The 26,072-nt window shown below is 44.8% G+C and overlaps 2 protein-coding genes across 2 annotated transcripts in view; both read left to right on the top strand.

Moving 5' to 3' along the window:
• LOC136629198 (zinc finger protein 84-like) overlaps positions 1-8,201 on the top strand; it is a 119,186-nt gene extending 110,985 nt beyond the window's left edge. The window contains exon 3 of the mRNA XM_066605372.1: positions 6,389-8,201. Coding sequence (XP_066461469.1) covers positions 6,421-7,854 — 1,434 coding nt within the window. The 5' untranslated portion in view covers positions 6,389-6,420 and the 3' untranslated portion in view covers positions 7,855-8,201. The remainder of the gene's footprint in view (positions 1-6,388) is intronic.
• LOC136628740 (zinc finger protein 585A-like) overlaps positions 1-26,072 on the top strand; it is a 406,543-nt gene that overhangs the window by 84,146 nt on the left and 296,325 nt on the right. The window lies entirely within an intron of this gene.

Below are 26,072 nucleotides of genomic sequence, written 5' to 3'. Positions count from 1 at the left end.
CATATATTGGTGTGAGCGCTGAGGAGTTTTCCTTTTTTTTGTCTTGCTATTTCATCGTCTCCTTCACTCTGTGAATGGAGTTTCCTCCAGCTGCCGTCTCATCAGTGATATGAGATCTCTTTGGAGCACCTATAAACCCCTGGCTCTATCTGAGAAGATTGATCTTCAACCATAGAATACCCCGCAGAACCATCATAGCGTTAACATCTCCGCAGTGAGCGCTCTTCTATACATATTCTTTATTTTGCTGCTACAAAAATGTTATAGGGGTCTGCCAATACTGCTGCCACATAAATGTTACTAGGGTCTGCCTAAGCTTTAGCTACATATATGGTACTGGAGTCTGCCTAAACTTCGGCTACATAAATGTTGCAGGGGTCTGCCTATAGTGCTGCTACATAAATGTTGCAGGGGTCTGCCTATACTGCTGCTACAAAAATGTTACAGGGGTCTGCCTATACTGCTGCTACAAAAATGTTACAGGGGTCTGCCTTTACTTCTGCCACATTAATGTTACTGGGGTCTGCCTATACTACTGCTACAAAAATGTTACAGGGGTCTGCCTATACACTGACTGACTTGGGTAGAGTGCAGATGGCTTTCCCCTTTGTGTTGTCGATGAGGTATCCGGCACCCAAACAGAATGACTAGCGTGTGGACCCATGGATTCCCCATTGCTATGTCAGTAGCGGCACCTTGGGCCACACAAGGTGTTTGCTGGGACCGAGCCTGACCAAGCGCCCACTCACATACTTCACACACAGGCTACAGCTGGTCCTGGTCATGGTGTCTTGGCCTTGTAAGGCCACCTCCTCCTCCTGCTTGGGGTCAGGGTTTCAGCACTGGGCATCATCTATTTTCTCTCGTGTTACCACAGTAATCTGAGAAACTCGTTTGCGCCAAAAGAGAGGAGCATTACTTCATTCATGAGACGTTCACAGCTGGACTAGCATCGGAGTCCGCTTCATGCCCGTGTATGCTGAGGGTGTGGGCTGAGGCCTATGTCCTGGGGGAACTGCAACTGCGCCAGGTTGGGCCTGTGGAACTTCTTCCTCGTTAATGCAGTCTTTGGAGCGGTGAAAGAAAACGTAACTGATTTAATGAGACCTTTACAGCTGGTCTAGCATCAGAGTCTTCTTTATGCCCGCGTTTGCTAAGAGTGTGGGCTGAGGCCTATGTCCTGGGGGAACTGCAACTGCGCCAGGTTGGGCCTGTGTAACGTTTTCCTCGTTAATGCAGTCTTTGGAGTCTGCTTCATGCCGCGTTTGCTGAGGGTGTGTGCAGTGGCCTATGTCCTCGGCGAAGTGAAAGTCTGCCATGTTTGGGCACTGTAATTTCTTCATGTTTAATACTGTCTTTGGGTTTCTTGGACCCGCCTATGTTGTGGGTGTACACAGACTTCCCATCGCGGTGTTTTGCCTGTCTGGCACAAAGACACTGACTTGGGTAGGGTGCAGAGTGCAGATGGCTATACCCTTGCGGTATCGATTGAGCTATCCGACACCTACACAGAATGAATAGTGTGTGGGCACATACATTTTCTCAGTGCTATGTCAGTCGCGGCACCTTGGATCCCACAAGGTGTTTGCTGGGAACGAGCCTGGCCAAGGAAACACTCACATACTTCCCACACAGGCTACAGCCGGTCCGAGTCATGTTTTTTTGGCCTTGTGAGGCCACCTGCTCCTCCTGCTTGAGGTCAGGGAATCAGCACTGGGCATCATGAATTTTTCTTGTGTTACCACAGTTATCTGAGATACTGGTTTTGGCCAAAGAAGATGTGTGCCTTGCTAAAGAGGGTTTGTCCGAAGTAAAAATTGTTAGGGGACGGGGGCGACTCTTGCCCCTATTGTGGCTTAATAGTTGGACCTGGGAGCCTGAGATGCAGCCCTGCATGCTGCCCCAGCCCTGCCTATCCGTTTCTGTGGTGTTTCCATGACTTTCGGATGTTTTCTGGTTTTTCACAAGTGAAGACCTATCCGGAGCATCAGTCATATACAAAAATGCTCGAGTCCCCAATTGACTTCAATGGGGTTCGTTACTCGAAACGAGCTCTCGAGCATCGTGAAAAGTTCGACTCGAGCAACGAGCACCAAAGCATTTCGGTGCTCGCTCATCTCTAGTCTTCATATATATAGATTAATGCCCGTGCCAAATTTCAAATTTCTATGAGATCGGGAAGTGAGAGAATTAGAATACATACGTAAAATTTGGACTCTAAATTGTTTGTGCTTAGAATTGAATAATCGAGTTGGGACCCATTAACTTTTCCTATTTATGACATAATCAATGCTCGTGCCAAATTTCAAGCTTCTATGACATCGGGAAGTGAGAGAATTAGATTCCGTACATAAAATTTGGACACATTCTTTTGCACTTAGAATTGAATAATCAAGTTGGGACCCATTAAGTTTTCCTATTTATGACACAATCAATGCTTGTGCAAAATTTCAAGTTTCTATGACATTGGGAAGTGAGAGAATTAGATTCCGTACATAAAATTTGGATGCTAATTCTTTTGCGCTAGAATTGAATTATCGAGTTGGGATGCATTAACTTTACCTATTTATGACATAGTCAATGGCCTGCCAAATTTCACTTTTCTATGACAGCGGGAAGTGAGAGAATTAGATTCCATACGTAAAATTTGGACGATAATTCTTTTGCGCTAGAATTGAATAATCGAGTTGGGACCCATTAAGTTTTCCTATTTATGACATAATCAATGCCCGTGCGAAATTTCAAGTTTCTATGACACCGGGAAGTGAGAGAATTAGATTCCGCACATAAAAATTAGAATGCTAATTCTTTTGCGCTTAGAATTGAATAATCGAGTTGGGGCCAATTAATTTTTCCTATATATGACATGATTATAATGCCCGTGCCAAATTTCAAATTTCTATGAGATCAGGAAGTGAGAGAATTAGATCACGTACCTAAAATTTAGGCGATAAATTGTTTGCGCTTAGAATTGAATAATCGAGTTGGGACCCATTAACTTTTCCTATTTATGACATAATCAATGCATGTGCCAAATTTCAAGTTTCTATGACACCGGGAAGTGAGAGAATTAGATTCCGTACATAAAATTTGGATGCTAATTCTTTTGCGCTAGAATTGAATTATCGAGTTAGGATCCATTAACTTTTCCTATTTATGACATAATCAATGGCCTGCCAAATTTCACTTTTCTATGACACCGGGAAGTGAGAAAATTACATTCCATACATGAAATTTGGACGCTAATTCTTTTGCGCTAGAATTCAATAATAGAGTTTGGACCCATTAGCTTTTCCTATTTATGACATAATCAATGCTCATGCCAAATTTCAAGTTTTTATGACATCGGGAAGTGAGAGAATTAGATTACGTACGTAAAATTTGGACGCTAGTTCTTTTGCGCTAGAATTGAATAATCGAGTTGGGATCCCTTTACTTTTTCTATTTAGGAGATAATCTATGCTTGTACCAAGTTTCAAGTTTCTATGGCATCGGGAAGTTGGAGAATTAGTGGCGAGTCAGTCAGTCAGTGAGTAAGTGGGTGAGTCAGTGAGGGCTTTCCTATTTATGACATAATCAATGCCCGTGCCAAATTTCAAGTTTCTATGACATCGGGAAGTGAGAGAATTAGATCCTGTACGTAAAATTTCGACGCTAATTGTTTTGCACTTAGAATTGCATAATCGAGTTAGGTCCATTATCTTTTCCTATTTATGACATAATCAATGCTCGTGCCTAATTTCAAATTTCTATGACATTGGGAAGTGAGGGAATTAGAATCCGTATGTAAAATTTGGACGCTAATTCTTTTGCACTTAGAATTGAATAATCGAGTTGGGACCCATTAGCTTTTCCTATTTATGACATAATCAATGCTCCTGCCAAATTTTAAGTGAGAGAATTAGATTCCATACGTAAAATTTGGACGCTAATTCTTTTGAGCTTAGAATTGAATAATCGAGCTGGGACCCATTAGTTTCTCCTATTTATGACATAATCAATGCCCGTGCTAAATTTCATGTTTCTGCGACATCGGGAAGTGAGAGAATTAGATTATGTACATAAAATTTGGACGCTAGTTCTTTTGCGCGAGAATTGAATAATCGAGTTGGGACCCCTTTACTTTCCCCTGTTTTGAAGATAATCTATGCTTTTGCCAAATTTCATGTTTCTACGACATCGGGAAGTTGGAGAATTAGTGGCTAGTCAGTCAGTGTGTGCTTTCGTCTTTATATATAGAGATATAGCTCACTATTTTATATCTATATATATAAAGCTGAAAGCCCTCACTGACTCACTGACTGACTCGCCAAAAGTTCTCCAACTTCCCGATGTCGTAGAACCATGAATTTTGGCACAAGCATAGATTATCTCCAAAATAGGAAAAGTAATTGGATCCCAACTCGATTGTTCAATTCTAGCGCAAAAGAATTGGCATCGAAATTTTACGTACATAATCTAAATCTCTCACTTCCCAATGCCTTAGAAACTTAAAATTTGGCACGGGCATTGATTATGACATAACTAGGAAAAGTTAATGGGTCCCAACTTGATTATTCAATTCTATGCGCAAAAGAATTAGCGTCCAAATTGAACGTACGGAATCTAATTTTCTCACTTTCCGGTGTCATAGAAACATGAAATTTGGCAGGAGCATTGATTATGTCAGAAATAGGAAAAGTTCATAGGTCCCAACTCAATTATTCAATTCTATGCGCAAAAGAATTGGCGTCAAAATTTTACGTACGGAATGTAATTTCTTCCCTTTCCGGTGTCATAGAAACAGGAAATTTGGCACGGGCATTGATTATGACATAAATAGGAAAAGCTAATGGGTCCCAACTCCATTATTCAATTCTATGCGCAAAAGAATTAGCGTCCAAATTTTACGTGCGGAATGTAATTTTTTCACTTTCCGGTATCATAGAAACAGGAAATTTGGCGCGAGCATTGATTATGTCATAAATAAGAAAAGCTAATGGGTCCCAACTCGATTATTCAATTCTATGCGCAAAAGAATTAGCGTCCAAATTTTACGTATGGAATGTAATGTTTTCACTTTCCGGTGTCATAGAAACGGGAAATTTGGCACAGGTATTGATTATGTCATAGATAGGAAAAGCTAATGGGTCCCAACTCGATTATTTAATTCTAGCGCAAAAGAATTGGTGTCGAAATATTACGTGCGGAAGGTAATTTTTTCACTTTCCGGTGTCATAGAAACAGGAAATTTGGCACGAGCATTGATTATGTCATAAATAGGAAAAGCTAATGGATCCCAACGCCATTATTCAATTTTATGCGCAAAAGAATTAGCGTCCAAATTTTACGTGCGGAATGTAATTTTTTCACTTTCCGGTGTCATAGAAACGTCAAATTTGGCACGAGCATTGATTATGTCATATATAGGAAAAGCTAATGGGTCCCAACTCCATTATGCAATTCTAGCGCAAAAGAATTGGCGTCGAAATTTTATATACGGAATCTAATTTTTTCACTTTCCGGTGTCATAGAAACGGGAAATTTGGCACGAGCATTGATTATGTCATACATAGGAAAAGCTAATGGGTCCCAACTCGATTATTAAATTGTAGCGCAAAAGAATTGGCGTCGAAATTTTACGTGCGGAATGTAATTTTTTCACTTTCCGGTGTCATAGAAATGTAAAATTTGGCACAGGCATTGATTATGACATAAATAGGAAAAGCTAATGGGTCCCAACTCAATTATTCAATTCTATGCGCAAAAGTGCTTTAAAATCTTTTGAATGCCCCTTTTTTCAGACCCCCCCAGAGGCCGCATGTGATTGATGACAGACACAATTTGTTACTTATAAGGACAGATTACCACATTAAGCTTTTAGGCCTGTTGTTGATGCAGATGTTTTTGACCAACTCCTGAAACACGGATTGTGATAAGTGATAAACTTTTTCTTTCTATCACCCTTTTTTGTATTAACTTCAAATACATAAAATTACTTTTTCACTTCTACCCTAAATGATAAATTGCATGCAGCTGTCAGGAAGTGTGTGAGATTAAACCAGCTATTAGCATTGACTCACAAGAACCTTTATGATTCTCCACTGAGCATTTAGTAGAATAGCGGTGACAGGTTCACTGATACATGGACCTATGAAGATGGAGGCTTCATAACAGAGGGGGGAAAATGCAAGGGAATAATCTGTGGCCGAACATTATGATTTACTGGTCCTCACTGTGAGGTCTACTGTTAGATTGTGATCTGTTTTTTCACCACTGTCTTAGTTAATAAATGCTATGTAACTTATAATTTGCATTGAAAGTGTTTATATACAAATGTAAAAAAAAATCTATATCATTTTAAGGTTATTTCAATAAAAAATAGTAAAATCCGTTTTATTCTTGGCAGGTGATGGTATAAGGAGCTCAGAGGGATGTCTGATGTTTGCAGAGGATTATGGCATCCCACAAGATACATATGAAGAATCTGCCATTATCCCAGATATACTGTCAGTTCCTTATAGCAAAGATGCATCCTCTGGTCCAGCACAGACTGATAAGCCAAAGAAAAGTCACAAAAGGGGAGAACATCAAAGAGCTCACACAGGGAGAAAGACGCTTCCATGTTTAGAATGTGGGAAGTATTTTAGTGTGAAGTCAAAACATGTCAGACATCAGAGAAGTCACACAGGAGAGAAGCCATTTTCATGTTTAGAATGTGAGAAATGTTTGAGAAACAAAGCAGAACATGTGAAACATTGGACAACTCACACAGGGGAGAAGCCATTTTCATGTTCAGAATGTGGGAAATGTTTTAGTGTGAAATCAAAATTTGTCATACATCAGAGAACTCACAAATGGGAGAAGCCATCTTCATGTTCAGAATGTGGGAAATGTTTTAGAAACAAAACAGAACTTGTCATACATCAGAGAATTCACACAGGGGAGAAGCCATTTTCATGTTCAGAATGTGGGAAATGTTTTATTAGCAAAACACAACTTGTCAGACATCAGAGAATTCACACAGGGGAGAAGCCATTTTCATGTTCAGAATGTGGGAAATGTTTTATTAGCAAAACACAACTTGTCAAACATTGGAGAACTCACACAGGGGAGAAGCCATTTTCATGTTCAGAATGTGGGAAATGTTTTATAAGCAAAGCAGAACTTGTCAAACATTGGAGAACTCACACAGGGGAGAAACCATTTTCATGTTCAGAATGTGGGAAATGTTTTATTAGCAAAGCAGAACTTGTCAAACATTGGAGAACTCACACAGGGGAGAAGACATTTTCATGTTCAGAATGTGCGAAATATTTTGTAGATAAAGCACGACTTGTCAAACATTGGAAAACTCACACAGGGGAGAAGCCATTTTCATGTTCAGAATGTGCGAAATGTTTTACACTGAAATCACAACTTGCCCAACATCAGAAGACTCACACAGGAGAGAAGCCATTTTCATGTTCAGAATGTGGGAAATGTTTTAGTGTGAAACCAAAACTTGTTAGACATCAGAGAAGTCACACAGGAGAGAAGCCATTTTCATGTTCAGAATGTGCGAAATATTTTGGAGATAACGCACAACTTGTCAGACATCAGAGAAGTCACACAGGAGAGAGGCCATTTTTATGTTCAGAATGTGGGAAATGTTTTGGAGATAAAACCTCACTTGTAAGACATCAGAGAACTCACACAGGAGAGAAGCCATTTTCATGTGTAGAATGTGGGAAATGTTTTATAGAGAAATCAAAACTTGTCAGACATCAGAGAATTCACACAAGGAAAAGGCCAATTTCATGTTCAGAATGTGAGAAATCTTTTACCCACAAATCAGATTTTCTTAAACATCAAAGAACTCACACAGGGAAGTAGCCATTTTGTTTTAAACTCATTTTTATGTACAAGGCACAACAACAACAAAAAAAAACTGTTACAGTCAAAGTAATGTTAAGAGAAAGGGAAAGTTCGATGGAGCCTTGAGGTTAAATTTATCTAAGCTTTTGAGTCAGTTTTTCAGAATAAAAAGTCACAAAAATTATGTCACAGATGTTATTGCCAGTGGCATAGGAAGGTCAAGTAGTAACCGGGGCAAAAAAAACTTTTGCCCCCACCCCCACTTTTGAGACTATCAAAAGAAGGAAAAACAAGGTACTTACAGTTGCATCTGTAATTTTCTGGTTTATTTAATTAACATTGTGGCGATAAACGCTTAAAATCTTTGTCTCCTAACTTTGTTCTCTGAAAATCTTAAAATCGCATCATCAAAATCAATTCCTTTCACTACTTTGTTTCCAATTGACAAGATTGAGCAGTGTTATAGCATTGTTGAATATGTCAGTTACAGTAGGGCTGAGTCTATTAGATATAGCAGAGCTTTATCTTCCGTGGTTCAAAAATTGACTAGGCTGGAGAATCTATGCCAGAGATAAAACGTAGGATAGCATTGGGGTCGCCGAGGGTCATGAACGACTAAACAGCTAACAACAATACGCAGTACCAATCTTAACATTACTTTCAATTGTGCCTCTCACACACAGCATACAGTATCTTGGTGCTTATTATACACGCCAAGATAGCGTATGAGGCTTGTCGGCACGCAGCAAATGTATAATGCTCTGTGCTAGCAAAAACCACTCGTGTGAGAGAAGCCCTATGTGTACATCAAAGTAGGCAATAGCATATTACAAAAATATACCATCACTAATCAGCTAACTGTGCGCCCGGATACCTAATGATCAAACAAAGGAACTTTTGACTTTCTTGTGACCACAAGTGACGTAAGTAAAATAACTCAGGAAAAGTTACACTTCATGCACAGCCTCAGGTCAGAATTTCTACTATGAAAAAAAAAATTCAAAAGTTGTCACTGTACTAGAGGAACCGAATCCCCAGGAGTTGGACAACTGTCGATGAGTGATTGGCATTTTGGGGAAACCATTTTTAATTGTAAATAGTATATTTGCAATATCACAAAACTCTATTGAGTCCATATGTAGCCACCATCTGACATTTGGGAAACTGTTCACTCTATGAAAGTGAATGTACGACATCAAACACCGCACAGTTAAAGTGACTAGTAAAGTAACTGCACAGCTTTCACTCGCCCTAGACATGAGCCAATCACCATGTTGTCCCCAACAACTGTGTGAAGCTGAACAATCGCTGTCCACAGACATGAGATTGAAGCAGACCTTGCTTGAAGGCTGAATCTTGGTACCTCATAAAAAGCAAGGATAGTGACCATGTACTCACCTGTCACCCTATATGGGTGTCATTAAGAAGATGGACCCAGCGCTATATCTCAGTAGTGGCCTATACTGCAGGAACAATAGAGTACTTGAATAGAAAGGCATGGATGGGCTACACAATGGTATGATGCACGGGCCCTGGAACATGGATTTCAATTTTGTGTTTTGGCCTCTATAAGGGTTTCTTCACACAAGCATACGCATTACGCTATGAACAAGGTTGATTTGCATGCGTATCAGCGCATTTTCTTTTTGCGCACAAAAGGCATGTACAGACGAACACTGACCCACTTTAAATGACTATTTAGCCTAATGAGGTCTAGATGTGTCCTTTTTTTTGCGCACCTCCCATTGACTTCTATGGGAATCTTTGGTGCATAGATGCGCTGAATCCGTCTTTCTGACTGCATTCTGTATGACATCCATGATGCTGCTCATATCCTGCTGACCTGTAAACCAGAGGGGACAATACTTGGGGATTTTAGAGTCAGTCTGCCCACAGCACTGGGGATACGATCCACCAAAATTTATAGTTACTGCTGCCACGACGAATGTTGATGTGGTCCTGCTGACACGTTATAAAATGCTTCATCATTTTTATCCAGCCCTGTTAAGGCAGCAACAACATATGTAACATGTCAGCCAGCTGTCATATGATGTAATATCTGGGGACTGATAACCTGGCAGCTAATTATTAATGAAGAGACCAAATTCTATCCTGTCAGCACCGCTGGCTCTATTATAACATATCTGAAACTCCCTCATTACATAATGTCATAGACCCCCCCTCATTACATTATATCATAGACCACCTCATTACATAATGTCATTGCCCATACTCAATAGACCCCCCCTCATTACAAAATGTCATAGACCCCCCTCATTACATAACATCATGGACCCCCTCATTAAATAATGTCATAGAACCCCTCATTACATAATATCATAGACTTCCCTTCCTTAAATAATGTCATGGACTCCCTCATTACGTAATGTCATAGACCCCCCTCATTACATAATATCATAGACCACCTCATTACATAATGTCATTGCCCATATGCAATAGACTCCCCTCATTACATAATGTCATAGATGCCCTCATTGCATAGTGTCATAGACACCCTCATTACATAATGTCATAGAGCCCCTCATTACAAAATGTCATAGACCTCCCTCATACATAATGTCATAGAACCCCTCATTACATAATGTTATGGACTCCCTTCATTACATAATGTCATGGACTCCCTCATTAAATAATGTCATAGACCCCCCTTCATTACATAATGTCATGGACTCCCTCATTACGTAATGTCATAGACCCCCCTTCATTACATAATGTCATGGACTCCCTCATTACGTAATGTCATAGACCCCCCCTTCATTACATCATGTCATGGACTCCCTCATTACGTAACGTCATAGACCCCCCCCCCCCCCTTACATACTGTCATTGTCCATATGCAATACATTGTTTTTTTATATGCGTTGTAACTCTGAACAGAGCGGGAAATAAAAAAAAATACACACTGCATACACAGGCATGTGCAGTGCCACACAAAGCCGTATGTGGTCCCTGTCGGCAGCGAGCATGGCTGGAAATTTAGTAAAATGCTGGTGGTCTCCCACAGTGTTGCATGCTTACAGCTGTGGCATTGAGCCCTTAGTCACCCAACACAGCGGCTCAGTTCTAGTATACCTCTAATAGTGAAGTCCGCGCGTAATGGTCAGATGCCAGACCACTGATAGTGATTACCATGATCGTTGGTGATGGTCCCGTTCAGTTTTCATCTCTAGCCGACCCAGACCAACAGTAGGGCTTTTTCCAGCCACCATTCGTCTCTGCAGAATTCGGAAAAGACATGTTTGGCTACATGGTTTCCCAACATAACCGCGCACTGCTAATAATTCCCTTCTTCTGCTCTTTAACCCATAAAGCACATGGCCTATTTTGACTATATGGATGCAATGATTTGTTTGTGTTACTCATCTCCATTTTCAAAAGCCATAACTTTTTTTTTATTTTTCCATCAACATGACGGTATGAGGGCTTGTTTTCTGCGTGGCGCACTGTAGTTTTTATTGGTATCTTTAGTGTGTACATAAAATGTATTGTAAAACTTTTATTCACTTTTTTTGAGGGCTAGAAGAGAAAACAAATCAATTCTGACATTTTTTACAGCACTAATCATGCAGCATAAATGGCGTGATACATTTTTCTGTGAGTCTGCATGATTACAATACCATCTCACAGAACACTCCTCATTGTCCTCCCACCCACTCTCCATCACACAGATCCCCCTTCATTCTTCTCCCTGCACTCCCCATCATACACATCGACCCTCATGTTCCCTACTCCACATGACACCCCTCTTTTCCCCCCACTCCCCATCATACAGGAGACACCCCTTGTTCTCCCCCCACTCCCCATTACACAGGACGCCCCTCATTCTCCTTCTCCCCACTCCCCATTACCCACAACACCCCTTGTTTCTCCTCAACTCCACATCACACAGGATGCCCCTCATTCTCTTCCCCACACTCCCCATCATACCAAACACTCGTTCTTTTCCCCATCACACAGAACATTCCGCTGACTGGCCTTTTACTAAGGTCTCTGCGTGGGATGTCAGCTTCTCCTGCATGCCGGCGCTTCCTCATGGACTTCCACTCAGACTCCTCCCCTCTGATGATTTCAGTGCAGGAGAACAAGACAGAGGAGGAGACTGACCGCAGGTCCAGGAGGAAATCGCCAGCGTGCAGGAAAAGCCACCGGCCCACGCAGAGCCCCCAGTGAAAGTAACTGTGCGGTTAGTCAGCATGTGGAAAGCAGGCCTTTTGGGTAGGGGATGTGATAGGACCGGATGACGGACAGGACCACAACTGAGCTGTCACCCTCTCAGTGATGGCGCCCGGGATGTCTCGCACCTGCCGCACCCGGCTTCCTACGCCACTGGTTATTGTACAAACAAAATTGTGACTTTTTTTCAACTTTCCAGTTTTCTAAAAATTGGGTGGGCTTAATGAGCTGGGACATGTCTCCTGCGGCCCGACAGATTTACTATAACGTACACCAAAAACTTGGATGCATTATAACATAAATGTACACCATCAGGTGGAAACTTGATTTTCCTCAAACATGGATGTGCCTTTTTTAATTTCATTTCTATTTTTAGATTTAAATAACAAACTTTTTCCTTTTTTTTTTTTTTTTCCTTTTGTTTCAAAAGCCTGCTGAAGGCCATGCATTTTTAAGGGGTAAATGAATTTATAATGGTACCACTTTAGGTTAAACATAGCGTGTTGTTTAAGTTATATATATATACATTAAAATATATGTACATATTATAATATATATAATATTTTTTATTTTTGGATATATATATATGTGTATGTGTATATATATATATATATATATATATATATATATATATATATGTATGTGTTTGTAAAAAAAAGGGGGGGAGAGGACAGACCACAAAGAGGCAGATGTGGGTAGGATTGGGGAGGGAAGAAGGGAGCAAGATATGAGGTTTTCTAACTAGACCTTTATAACAAATGTAAACTGAACTGAGTGATTTAAGTTTAGTTTTTTAGCATCTCCTTCCTCCTGCATGGCCCCAACAGGGCTCGGATAGCACCCAGGAGTTTTATGTGGTGGCTGCAGACACGGGGCTCCCCTCCACACCTCTAGGATCACATCAATCACAGGACTATCAGGACCTACCACCCCCTCCCCATTGTTCTCTCTATATACTAAGATGTTAGATGAAAGGATTCATTAATAGTCTCCCTCTCTCGTCAAGGCAATATGTTAATAAAGCTTTCCCAGCTTTCAAAAAACCTGGGTTTCCTTTGCTGATGAGACCTTTAACCAATCCATCTGCATGAGAAATCGTGAATTTATCTATGAAGAGTTTAAGGGAGGGTGGGTTCATGTCAATCCATGTCTGCAGGATTGTTTTGACCTCGGCCATGGCTACCATATGTAGAAGTTTTCGACTTCCTGGTCTATGTAACCAAAGATTGTCCAGATAAGATTGAGGGAGCCAGATGAGTGATGGTGAACCTGTGTATCCTATTCCAGAAATTCTGAATCACAGGGCAGTCCCACAGCAATGAAAATGACCTGTCCCCAGCTCTTGACATCTGGGACAGCTATGATCTGGATATATTCCTATTTTTGAGAGGGAAATATATACATTTGTAGGTAGAAATACGAATATATATATATATATATATATATATATATATAATATGTCTTTCTTTTTATATGTGTACTAATTTTATTTTTCTATACATACTAATTCTATGCTAAAATGAAAAAAACTTAATATGTAGCCTTAAAAATCATATCAGATATGCCAAGGTTTTACAAGGCTGAGAGAGATGTGTCCAGAAATTCAGAGATGATACAGAACCGGATACGAAGGCTGCGTGCTTGGCTATTTTCCCAGTATCTAGATAACGACTGTTTAACTATGTATATGACTAATACTGCCTCAGGCAGAACTGCGGACATCACATATATGGTTATGCGTTGGATTTGAGCCAATAAGACACACTTCTAATGATGTAATAAGGGGGATAAAGCCCCATGTAATCTGTAATAAAGTGCACAGTTATTTCCCCGTGTGAGGCACTATACCAGACCTCTGTGTGTGGTGTTTCTTCTTTACCGCCGGCAACGGGGCATTGGGGTGGGCCTGATTGGTGCTGTACACAGAATTTCCCTGACAGTTGGCGCCCGACGTAGAGGCAGCAAAACCGGAGCCATACAGCCCACACCACCCGAATCCATGCCACAAGGAAGCCGTCCTGCTGCAAACCGAGCCTGATCAACTCACAGAACTCAAGGTAAGATCAGCATATATTTATGTTGTGTTTTACGCTTGGAGTCTTGCAGCAGGAGGGACTATCTGTGTTTTGGGAGCGGACGGGTTGGGTTAAGAGTTCCACATGGTAACTCAAGGGCTTCGGGTTTGCCGTCATGGACCACTGACCGTGATAAGTGCTCCAATCGCCCACTCAAGAACTAGTCTATAGTTAATTTGTACTCTGAAGTCCGTATCTTTTTAGCAGTAGTGCGGGTTGTTTGTTGTATCTGCAGATTTTTTTCTCTTTTCTTTTTTTGTCTCACAGAAGAAGGGACCCCCAGTTGTTTTGCCATACATAAGGGGCTGACAATTTAGATTAGTGGGGTTGCGCTCTGTGAGATGTGTAGTTTTGGCTCAGAAGAAGGTACCTTTGGTTATCTTGCCACAGAGAGCAGATAATTTGGACTAGAAGGAAGTACTCTGTGTAACGTGTAGTTTTAGTTTGTTAGTCTCATAGAAGCAGGGACCTTCGGTTATCTCGCCACGGAGAGCAGATCATTTGGGCTAGAGGGAAGTACTCTATGAGTCTGTGTTTAAAAAGACGGAGCCTCTTAAGGTCCGTCATCGAGCGGATTAATTGGTGGCAGAGAGACAAGGGTCTCAGTTTGTAAAATGTAAGAAAACCCTTATAAAAATGTGTGACATGGACCCGCACGGTAGATTACTGTATGGAGACTGGGAGGAGGTTCTTAGGACCAAGAAGGGTGCTTTGAAAGACAAAGGTTTACTAGAAAGTGCTGAAATGAGATGCAGAGGGACAGTCAGAGAAAGTTAAGTATGTACACGTATTAAGAAAGTATTTGTAAGTGAAATGTTGGAAAGTACAGTATGTGATCGGAAGGGTGTCGGGACAGTGTCTATTGAAGGTTACATTGGCGGTTAGGTAGGGAGAGAAATATGGGGAACAAGCAAAGTGGAGAGAAAGGTTACTGGCATATGATTTGGTGGCAGAGAGAGGGAGAGGAAAAGGTGTATAATACTAGGTGGATAGATATAGGTGTGTGTGTGTGTGTGTGTATATATATATATATATATATATATATATATATATATATATATATATAGTTAACTGAGCTCGCTAGTGAGAGAAAGATTATTTACATGAAGATGCAGGGTGAGACAGCCCCCCTTGTCCTTATTTCTGTCTTCTTCTAACTCCTTCAAAGCCAAAAGATAAGAGCAGAGAGAATATTATACTAACCTTGGAAAGTAGCTTTGTTTGCTCTAATGGAATAGAAGCTTGTAATAAATCTAATGAATTATACTGTCTTAGAAGACACGTCTTGGTCTCTTTTTCATAAAAGTGTAAGACAGTTATACCCCACTCACATCCTGTGGGGGCTTTTAAGAATACAGGGGTTGAAAATGCAGAACATGTTGCATTGTCAGAAGGTCCCAGCATATGTATTATTTATGCGTTTAAATGCAGGAAATAGTTAAACTAAAACAACTTTGTTCAGTCTGTGTTTTATATTCACAGAGAGATAACAGTTATTTTGCAAAGGTGGGGGCTGAAAGATTGCCACTAGAGATGAGCGAGCGCACTCGTCTGAGCTTGATGCTTGTTCGATTATTAGGGTGTTCGAGATGCTCGTTACTCGAGATGAGCACCACGCGGCACTCGACTCCATTACATTTCCTTCCCTGAGAAATTTGCGCCCTTTTCTGGCCAATAGAAAGACAGGGAAGGCATTACAACTTCCTCCTGTGACTTTCCAGCCCTATCCCACCCCCCTGCAGTAAGTGGCAGTAAGTGGCTGGCGAGATCAAGTGACCCCTGAGTATTTAAATCAGCCCCGCCCGCGGCTCGCTACAGACACACGCTAAGGCCGCCTGCAGACGGGCGGGTCGGATCCGACGGCGAGAATTCTCATCACGGGACCCGACCCCAGCGCCTGCAGGGAGGAGAGCGCACTCACCCGTGCCCGGCGGCCCCGGCTCTTTCATGTGCCGGCTGCCGGGCAGCCGGCGCATGCGCAGACCGGAGCCGCCGGCCGGGTGAGTGACGTTCTGCGAGCCCCGCACAGAAATAGGACATGTTTGTTTGTTAGGAAATGTCGCGCGGCCAAACCGCGGCCGTCTGCATAGGAGTGCGTATTGTAATGCACTCCTATGCAGGCTTTCAGTGGTGGAAATCCCGCGGATAATCCCGCCGCGGAATTTCCGCCCGTGTGCAGGCGGCCTAAGAGAGATCAGGGACAGTGCTGCTGCTGCTATAGGGACAGTGTTAGCATCTTTAAGAACCACAACGGCCCTTCTTAGGGCCACAGCTCACCTAGTGCATTACTGTTGTGGCTGCTGTGAGCAGTTTTGCACAATTTTTTTTTTATGTATATCGGGCGGGCAGGCAGTAGCGTTCTCAGGCTGCAGTCTGTACTTCAGTATAGGGGCACTATTGGTCAGGCAGGGACAGTGGTAGTGTAGAATCCTGTCTACAAGTACCCCGACGGTTCTTCTTAGGGCAACCTGCGACTGTGTGCATTTAACTCCATGGTTGCTGGGAGTTGTAGTACCTCTGCATTGCACAGCCGAGCCTGCATGCAGCCTTCATTTAGAAATATTTTTCTGTTCGCACTTCGCGTTGCCTCACTGCAGTGTGCCTCTAAGTGTACGCCAAGAAACCGCACATTTTCTACAATGCTCTGTTATATGTGTGCTGTCTCAGACGTTCACGGTCTGCCAGACGCCCATAGATTGAAAGTGCAATACACACTGCCTAGCCTCAGCCTGCATTGCAGAGTAAAATAAGGAGATTTAAAAAAAAATTCCTTTTTACGTCTAATGGTTACCCATTGCATGTGCCTGCGTGGCCTGTGGGACTTCACGTCCATCCAAACTGCATAGTTCACAGCCTAGCCTGCGTGCAGCCTTCATTTAGAAATATTTTTCTGTCCGCACTTCGCGTAGCGTCACTGCAGTCTGCCTCTAAGTGTACACCAAGAAATCGCACATTTTCTACAACGCTTTGTTATACGTGTGCTGTCTCAGACGTTCACGGTCTGCCCGACGCCCATAGATTGAAAGTGCAATACACACTGCCTAGCCTCAGCCTGCATTGCAGAGTAAAATAAGGAGATTTAACAAAAAAAATCCTTTTTCCGGCTAACAGTTACCCAGTGCATGTGCCTGCGTGGTCTGTGGGACTTCACGTCCATCCAAGCTGCATAGTTCACAGCTAGGCCTGCGTGCAGCCTTCCTTATAATTTATCTCTGGCTTCATTTTGCGTTATATTACCGCTGGGGTATGGACGCGGTAGCGGTCGAGGACGCGGAGGTCCACGTGAGGGTTTTGGCATAGGCTGAGTTCCTGGTCCAGGTGAATCGCAGCCGGCTGCTGCGGGAGTAGGAGAGAGGACAGTTTCTGGGGTCCCCAGCTTCATATCACTATTTTTGGGTCCACGTCGTAGACCTTTATTAAAAACCGAGCAGAGTGAGCAGGTCCTGTCGTGGATGGCAGAAAGTGCATCCAGCAATCTATCGACCGCCCAGTCTTCTACGCCGTCCACTGCTGCAACTTTGAATCCTCTGGCTGCTGCTCCTCCTTCCTCCCAGCCTCCTCACTCCATGAAAATGACACATTCTGAAGAGCAGGCAGACTCCCAGGAACTGTTCTCGGGCCCCTGCCCAGATTGGGCAGCAATGGTTCCTCTCCCACCGGAGGAGTTTGTCGTGACCGATGCCCAACCTTTGGAAAGTTCCCGGGGTCCGGGGGATGAGGCTGGGGACTTCCGGCAACTGTCTCAAGAGCTTTCAGTGGGTGAGGAGGACGATAACGATGAGACACAGTTGTCTATCAGTGAGGTAGTAGTAAGGGCAGTAAGTCCGAGGGAGGAGCGCACAGAGGATTCGGAGGAAGAGCCGCTGGACGATAAGGTGACTGACCCCACCTGGTGTGATAAGCCAACTGAGGACCGGTCTTCAGAGGGGGAGGCAATTGCAGCCGCAGGACAGGTTGGAAGAGGCAGTGGGGTGGCCAGGGGTAGAGGCAGGGCAAGAGCGAATAATCCACCAGCTGTTTCCCAAAGCACCTCCTCACGCCAAGCCTCCGTGCAGAGGCCAAGGTGCTCTAAAGTGTGGCAGTTTTGCACTCAGAAGCCGGATGACCGACGAACAGTGGTGTGCAACCTTTGTCGTGCCAAGATCAGCCGGGGAGCTACCACCACCAGCCTCACCACCACCAGCATGCGCAGGCATATGATGGCCAAGCACCCCACAAGGTGGGACGAAGGCCGTTCACCGCCTCCAGCTTGCGCCACTGCCTCTCCCCCTGGGCCCCAACCTGCCACTGAGATCCAACACCCCTCTCAGGACACAGGCACGACCGTCTCCTGGCCTGGACCCACACCCTCACCTCCGCTGTCCTCGGCCCCATCCAGCAATGTCTCTCAACGCAGCGTCCAGCTGTCGCTAAGAGAATTGTTGGAGCGAAAGCGCAAATACGCCACCACGCACCCGCACGCTCAAGCTTTAAATGTCCACATAGCCAAATTGATCAGCCTGGAGATGCTCCCCTACAGGCTGGTGGAAACTGAGGCGTGCAAAAACATGATGGCGGCGGCAGCCCCGCGCTACTCTGTCCCCAGTCGCCACTATTTTTCACGGTGTGCCGTCCCAGCCCTGCACGACCACGTCTCACGCAACATCATACGCACCCTCACCAACTCGGTTACTGCCAAGGTCCACTTAACAACGGACACGTGGACAAGCACAGGCGGGCAGGGCCACTATATCTCCCTGATGGCACATTGGGTGAATTTAGTGGAGGCTGGGACCGAGTCAGAGCCTGGGACCGCTCACGTCCTACCCACCCCCAGAATTGCGGGTCCCAGATCGGTGCTGGTATCTGCGGCGGTGTATGCCACCTCCACTAAACCCTCCTCCTCCAACGCAACCTCTACCTCACAATCAAGACCTGTCACCAGCAGCACGTCGCCAGCAGTCGGTGTTGCGCGGCACGGCAGCACAGCGGTGGGCAAGCATCAGCAAGCCGTGCTGAAACTACTCAGCTTAGGAAAGAAGAGGCACACGGCCCATGAACTGTTGCACGGTCTGACAGAGCAGACCGACTGCTGGCTTTCGCCACTGAGCCTCCAACCGGGCATGGTCGTGTGTGACAACGGCCGTAACCTGGTGGTGGCTCTGCAGCTCGGCAGCCTCACGCACGTGCCATGCCTGGCCCACGTCTTTAATTTGGTGGTTCAACGGTTTTTGAAAGGCTACCCACACTTGTCAGACCTCCTCGGCAAGGTGCGACTGGTCAGCGCACATTTCCGCAAGTCCCACACGGACGCTGCCACCCTGCAACATCGGTTTAATCTGCCAGTGCACCGACTGCTTTGCGACGTGCCCACACGGTGGAACTCTACGCTTCACATGTTGTCCCGGCTGTATGAGCAGCGTAGAGCTATCTTGGAATACCAACTCCAACATGGGCGGCGAAGTGGGAGTCAGCCTCCTCAATTCTTTACAGAGGAGTGGGCTTGGATGGCAGATATCTTCCAGATCCCTGGAAACTTTGAGGAGTCCACCCTGATGGTGAGCGGCGATGCTGCAATCATTAGCGTCACCATTCCCCTGCTATGCCTGTTGAGAAGTTCCCTGCAAAGCATAAAGGCTGATGCTTTGCGGGCGGAAACAGAGGCGGGGGAAGACAGTATGTTGCTGGATAGTCAGAGCACCCTCATGTCTATATCTCAGCGCGTGGAGGAGGAGGTGGAGGAGCCTGAGGAGGAAGAGACAGCTGGGCCCACTGCAGATGGTGCCCATGCAGCTTGCCTCTCATCCATTCAGTGTATATGGCCTGAGGAGGAGGAGGAGGAGGAGGACACTCAAAGTGATCTTCCTAGTGAGGACAGCCATATGTTGCGTACAGGTACCCTGGCACACATGGCTGACTTTATGTTAGCATGCCTTTCTCGTGACCCTCATGTTAGACGCATTCTGGCCACTACGGATTACTGGGTGTACACACTGACCCACGGTATAAGGAGAACCTTTCCACTCTCATTCCCGAAGAGGAAAGGGGTTTGAGAGTGATGCAATACCACAGGGCCCTGGTGGACAAACTGATGGTAAACTTCCCATCTGACAGCGCTAGTGGCAGAAGGCGCAGTTCCGAGGGCCACGTAGAAGGGGAGGCGCGGAGATCAGGCAGCATGTTCAGCGCAGGCAGGGGAACACTCTCCAAGGCCTTTGCCAGCTTTATGGCTCCCCAGCAAGACTGTCTCACACCTCCCCAGTCCAGGCTGAGTCGGAGGGAGCACTGTAAGAAGATGGTGCGGGAGTACATACTCGATCGTACCACCGTCCTCCGTGACGCCTCTGCTCCGTACAACTACCTGGTGTCAAAGCTGGACACGTGGCCCGAACTCGCGCTGTATGCCCTGGAGGTGTTGGCGTGACCTGCGGCTAGCATCTTGTCAGAGAGGGTGTTTAGTGCAGCTGGGGGAATCATCACGGACAAGCGTACCCGCCTGTCAACTGACAGTGCCGACAGGCTTACACTCATAAAGATGAACAAAGCCTGGATTTCCCCAGACTTCTCTTCTCCACCAGCGGACAGCAGCGCTACCTAAAGAACTTTGTCAATCTGTGTATGATATTCGTCCTCCTCTGGCTCCTCCTCCTGAAACCTCACGTAATCACCGCGAGTGGGCAATTTTTCTGTGGGCCAAAAGGCTCATATAACTTTTCTAAATAATATTTATCTGTTTCAATTCTCATTAAAGCATTGAAACTTCCACCTGAACCAATTGTTTTTTAGACTGGGCTGCCTCCAGGCCTAGTTAAAAATTAAGCCACAGTACGCTAAGCGATTAATGGGTTTCACCTGCCCTCTGGGTTGGGCATGGGCAATTTTTCTGGGGTACATTTGTACTGTTGGTACACCAATTTTTCGGCCCCTCGCCTACAATGTAATCCAAGTAATTTTTATGGGCTTCGCCTGCACTCATGGTACACCACTGTGTCTGGGGTTGGCCTACACTTGTGCTACAGAAATGTAACTCTGTTCTGCCTACCTATACTTCTGCCACTGTAACGCTTGAGGGGTCTGATTAGACTTCTGCAACAGAAATGTTACTTCGGTCTGCTGATACTTGTGCTCCTGAAATTTTAGCTTGGTTGGTGTATGCTGTTACTACTGTAATTCAACTAATACTGGGCTCTGCCCATAATGCTTCAACGGAAATGTTACTGGGGCATGTCTATACTGCTATAACAGAAATGTAACAAATGGTGGGCTCTGCCCATACTGCTTCTACGTAAATGTTACTGGGGCCTGTCTATACTGCTACTACTGAAATGTTACAAATGCTGTGCTCTCCCTACACTGCTGCCAGGGAAATGTGAATCTGCTGCTTTGCCCATACTGCTTCTATGTTAATGTTACTGGGGTCTGTCTGCAATGCTGCCAATGAAATGTTACTGGGGTCTGTCTGCACTGCTGGAACTGAAGTTTTACTGGGGTCTGTCTATACTGTTGCTACTGAAATGTTACTGGGGTCTGTCTTCACTGCTGCCAATGAAATGTTACTGGGGTCTGTCTGCACTGCTGGAACTGAAATGTTTCAGGGGGCTGTCTATACTGTTGCTACTGAAATATTACTGGGGCCTGTCTCTAATGCTGCCAATGAAATGTTACTGGGGTCTGTCTGCACTGCTGCCAATGAAATGTCACTGAGGTCTGTCTGCATTGCTGCCAATGAAATGTTACTGGGGTCTGTCTGCACTGCTGCCAATGAAATGTCATTGGGGTCTGTCTGCACTGCTGCCAATGAAATGTTACTGGGGTCTGTCTGCACTGCTGCCAATGAAATGTTACTGGGGTCTGTCTGCACTGCTGCCAATGAAATGTTACTGGGGTCTGTCTGCACTGCTGCCAATGAAATGTGACTGGGGTCTGTCTGAACTTCTGGAACTGAAATGTTACTTAAGTCGGACTATACTGTTGCTACTGAAATGTTACTGGGGCCTGTTACTAATGCTACCGCTGAAATGTTACTAATTCTGGGCTCTGCCTATACCGCTGCTAATGCTATGTCACTGGGGTGTGGAAACGGAGGCTTCCCAAAACATGATGGCAGCGAGGCCATTTCCCACCAACGCGATTACTGTTAGGGTGCATATAACCACGGACACGTACTGCCTCAAAAACATCCCCCTCCTCCTCCTCCAACAATGAAAACATTCTTGGCAAATGCCTTTGCATTGGTCCGTCTGGTGGCAGTCCAAGAATTTCACCTTTAACGACACAATAAGAGAGCCCCCCACCATCCCCCCGCCACGGCCCACTTAATCCTGGCCACATTCTGAAAACCAACTAAATAAAACCGCGCTACTAGGTCCGCAGTCGCGACCACTTTCCCACCAACGAGGTTACTGTAACGGTACATATTACCAGTCTGACTGGGGCATGCAGCCCACCTGCATTTAATCTGACGTTACCTCAGCTGTGCAGGGCAATGCAATGGGATTTATTTATGTAACGCCGGTGGCTTCCTGGGACCCAGCCATGCTGTTGGTCCACACAGAGGTGTACCTGCCTGTGTCTACTTATAAAGAACCCCAGTCTAACTGGGGCATGCAGTGTGGGCCGAAGCCCACCTGTATTTAATCTGACGTTAGCTCTGCTGTCCAGGGCACTGCAATGGGATTTGCTTATGTACCGCCGGTGGGTTCCAGGGAGCCACCCATGCTTTGGGTCCACACGGACTTCACATTAGGGATTTGTACCTGCCTGTGTCTATGTATTAAAAACCCCGGTCAGACTGGGGCATGCAGTGTGGGCCAAAGCCCACCTGCATTTAATCTGACGTTACCTCAGCTGTGCTGGGCAATTCAATGGGATTTATTTATGTAACGCCGGTGGCTTCCTGGGAGCCACCCATGCTGTCGGTCCACACAGAGTTGTACCTGCCTGTGTCTACTTATAAAGAACCCCAGTCTGACTGGGGCATGCAGTGTGGGCCGAAGCCCACCTGTATTTAATCTGACGTTAGCTCTACTATCCGGGGCACTGCATTGTGACAAACTACAGGAGCAATACAGCGCTAATGAGATGTGCACAGCTACGCTAGCATTGGAGTCCGCTGTAGGCACGCGATTGCTGAGGGTTTATGCAGAGGCCTATGTCCTTGGTGCAGTGAAAGTCTGCTTCCTGCCTACGATTGCTGAATCTGTGGGCCAAGGCCTATGCCGTGGGCGCGGTGCAAGTCTGCCATGTTGGGCCGCTCAGATCAATTTTTGTTCATGTCTTGGGTTTCCTAGGACCCACCTATGGTGTTGGTGCAAACTTAGTTCCCATTGCGGTGTTTGACCTGTCTGGCACAAAGGCACTGACTGACTTGCGTATGGGGAGAGAGCGCAGATGGCTTTCCCCTTGCAGTGTGGATTGAGCTATGCGACACCTTGACAGAATGAATACTGTGTGGCACATGGATTCCCCATTGCTATGTCCACGTTTGCAGCTCCTGACGGAGGTAGCACAGGATTGGATTTCTCATTGCTTCTGTATAGCATTGTGGGGTATCGCCCCGCCCCTTTTAAAGAGGGTCGCTGCCTGGCCCTGCCAACCCTCTGCAGTGTGTGCCTGCGGTTCCTCCTCATGGCAGACGCACTTATAAATAGACATGAGGGTGGTGTGGCAATGAGGCCAGTGTGTGGCATGAGGGCAGGTGAAGGCTGCGCAGGGACACTTTGGTGTGCGCTGTGGACACAGGGTCGTGCGGGGGGGTTGGGCAGCATGTAACCCAGGAGAAGAGGTAGCGGTGTGTCCCGCAGGCAGTGCTTGTGCTTAGTTGGAGGTAGTGTGGTGCTTAGCTAAGGTGTGAATTACTAATGAGGGTTTGTCCGAAGTAAAAATTGTTAGGGGGGGGGGCACTCTTGCCGCTATTGTGGCTTAATAGTGGGACCTGGGAACCTGAAATGCAGCCCAGCATGTTGCCCCTCGCCTGCCCTATCAGTTTCTGTGTCGTTTTCATCACTTTCTTGGGTTTTGCAGATTTTCACCAATGAAAACCTTAGCGAGCATCGGCGATATACAAAAATGCTCGAGTCGCCCATTGACTTCAATGGGGTTCGTTACTCGAAACAAATCCTCGAGCATCGCGGAAAGTTCGACTCGAGCAACGAGCACCCGAGTATTTGCTACTAATGAATTTTTCGCCTAATAGGTTGCCTACCATAATTACATATAATGAAAATATCATTCACTGTTTGTATTTATATTTATGCATATTTTTTGTTTGTGGGGAGAAGAGTTATGTAGGTCCTAACGTGACTTCTAAAAAATTTGCAAGTTCACTGAAACTCTAAATTAATGTGCTGTCCTACATACTTGGTAGGTACATTTTTTTACCCCAAACAGCTAAGTACAGCCAAGTGCGACTGTGTTTTTAACCTCTTAAGGACATGGCTTATTTTGGGCTTAAACGGGTTGTCTCGCGGCAGCAAGTGGGGTTCTACACTTCTGTATGGCCATATTAATGCACTTTGTAATGTACATCATGCATTAAATATGAGCCATACAGAAGTTATTCACTTACCTGCTCTGTTGCTAGCGTCCCCGTCTCCATGGTGCCGTCTAATTTCGAGGTCTTCTGGCGCTTTTAGACGCGCTTGCGCAGTCCGTGCTTCTGCCTGGTGAATGGGGCCGCTCGTGCCGGAGAGCTGGTCACCGCGTCGTCATCGTAGCTCCGCCCCGTCACGTGTGCCGATTCCAGCCAATCAGGAGGCTGGAATCGGCAATGGAACGCAAGGAAGGAGAAGAAAATACACGGTGCACCATGGGAGAAGACCCGCGGTGCACCGTGGGAGAAGACCAGCGGCGCCATCTTTAAAAGAAGAAAAGAAGAAGCTGCAGAACGCTGATGCAGGTAAGCGCAATGCTATTTTTAAAAACTAACCCATGCTTTCTTTTTAACAGGGCAGAATGCGGGGGTAAGGAAGAAAAAAAAATGTTTTCGATTTCGCCGCGGGACAACCCCTTTAAGGAAGCAATGATTTTTGGCGAATTTTCATCTCCATTTTTCAAAAGTCATAACTGTTTTTCTTTTCTGTTGATGCGGCCATATAAGGGCTTGTTTTTTGCGTGGTGCACTGTAGTTTTTATTGGTGCCATTTATGGGTACATAGAATTTATTGTAAAACTTTTATTATCTTTTTATGATAGCAGGGAGAGAAAACACATCAATTTTGCCATAGATTTTTTTTTACAGTGTTAATCATGCAGCATAAATGACACAATCCATTTTTTCTGTGGGATGGTACGGTTACAACGATACCAAAATTCTTACTTTTGTTAGGTTTTTCCACTCTTCTACAATAAAAACCCTTTTTTTTGGAATTTTTTTTTACTAAATCGCTGTATTCAAAGTTCTGTAACTTTTTTATTTTTCTATGTAGGGAGCTCTGTGAGGGCTTGTTGTTTGCGAGATGAGCTGTAGTTTTTAGTGGTATCACTTTGCGGTACATATGGCTTTTTTGATTACTTTTATTGCGTTTTTAGGGAGGCAAAACGCTAAAAATTAGCATTTTGCCTGTTTTTAGCGCTTTTTTAATGCTTTTTACCGTGCAGAATAAAAAGCATGTGCAACTTATTGCATGTATTGTTACAGACGCGACTACCAAATATGTGGGATTTTAATTTTTTTACGCTTTTTTATGCTAATATGAGAAAAATCACAAAAAAGGGGGGTTTTTTTACATTTTTCTTTTTTGTACATTTTTATTGTCTTTTTTTACACTATTTGTGTCCCTCTGGGGGACTTACAGCACAACACTGATGATCGCTGTGATATAGCATTGCAGGACTTCTCTTCTGCAATGCCTTATTGCTTATACAGTGATCATAGGCACTGGCAATACAGGACAACGGTATATTGCGTCCTATTGCCATGGCAACCAGCCGGGCCCTCTCCCATAACATCACAAGAGCCCGGCAACTTCACAGAGGGAGCGCGCTCCC

The sequence above is a fragment of the Eleutherodactylus coqui genome, chromosome 5, assembly GCF_035609145.1.
Source record: "Eleutherodactylus coqui strain aEleCoq1 chromosome 5, aEleCoq1.hap1, whole genome shotgun sequence".
Classification (NCBI taxonomy): domain Eukaryota; kingdom Metazoa; phylum Chordata; class Amphibia; order Anura; family Eleutherodactylidae; genus Eleutherodactylus; species Eleutherodactylus coqui.
This window is presented reverse-complemented; position numbering and strand designations above follow the sequence as displayed.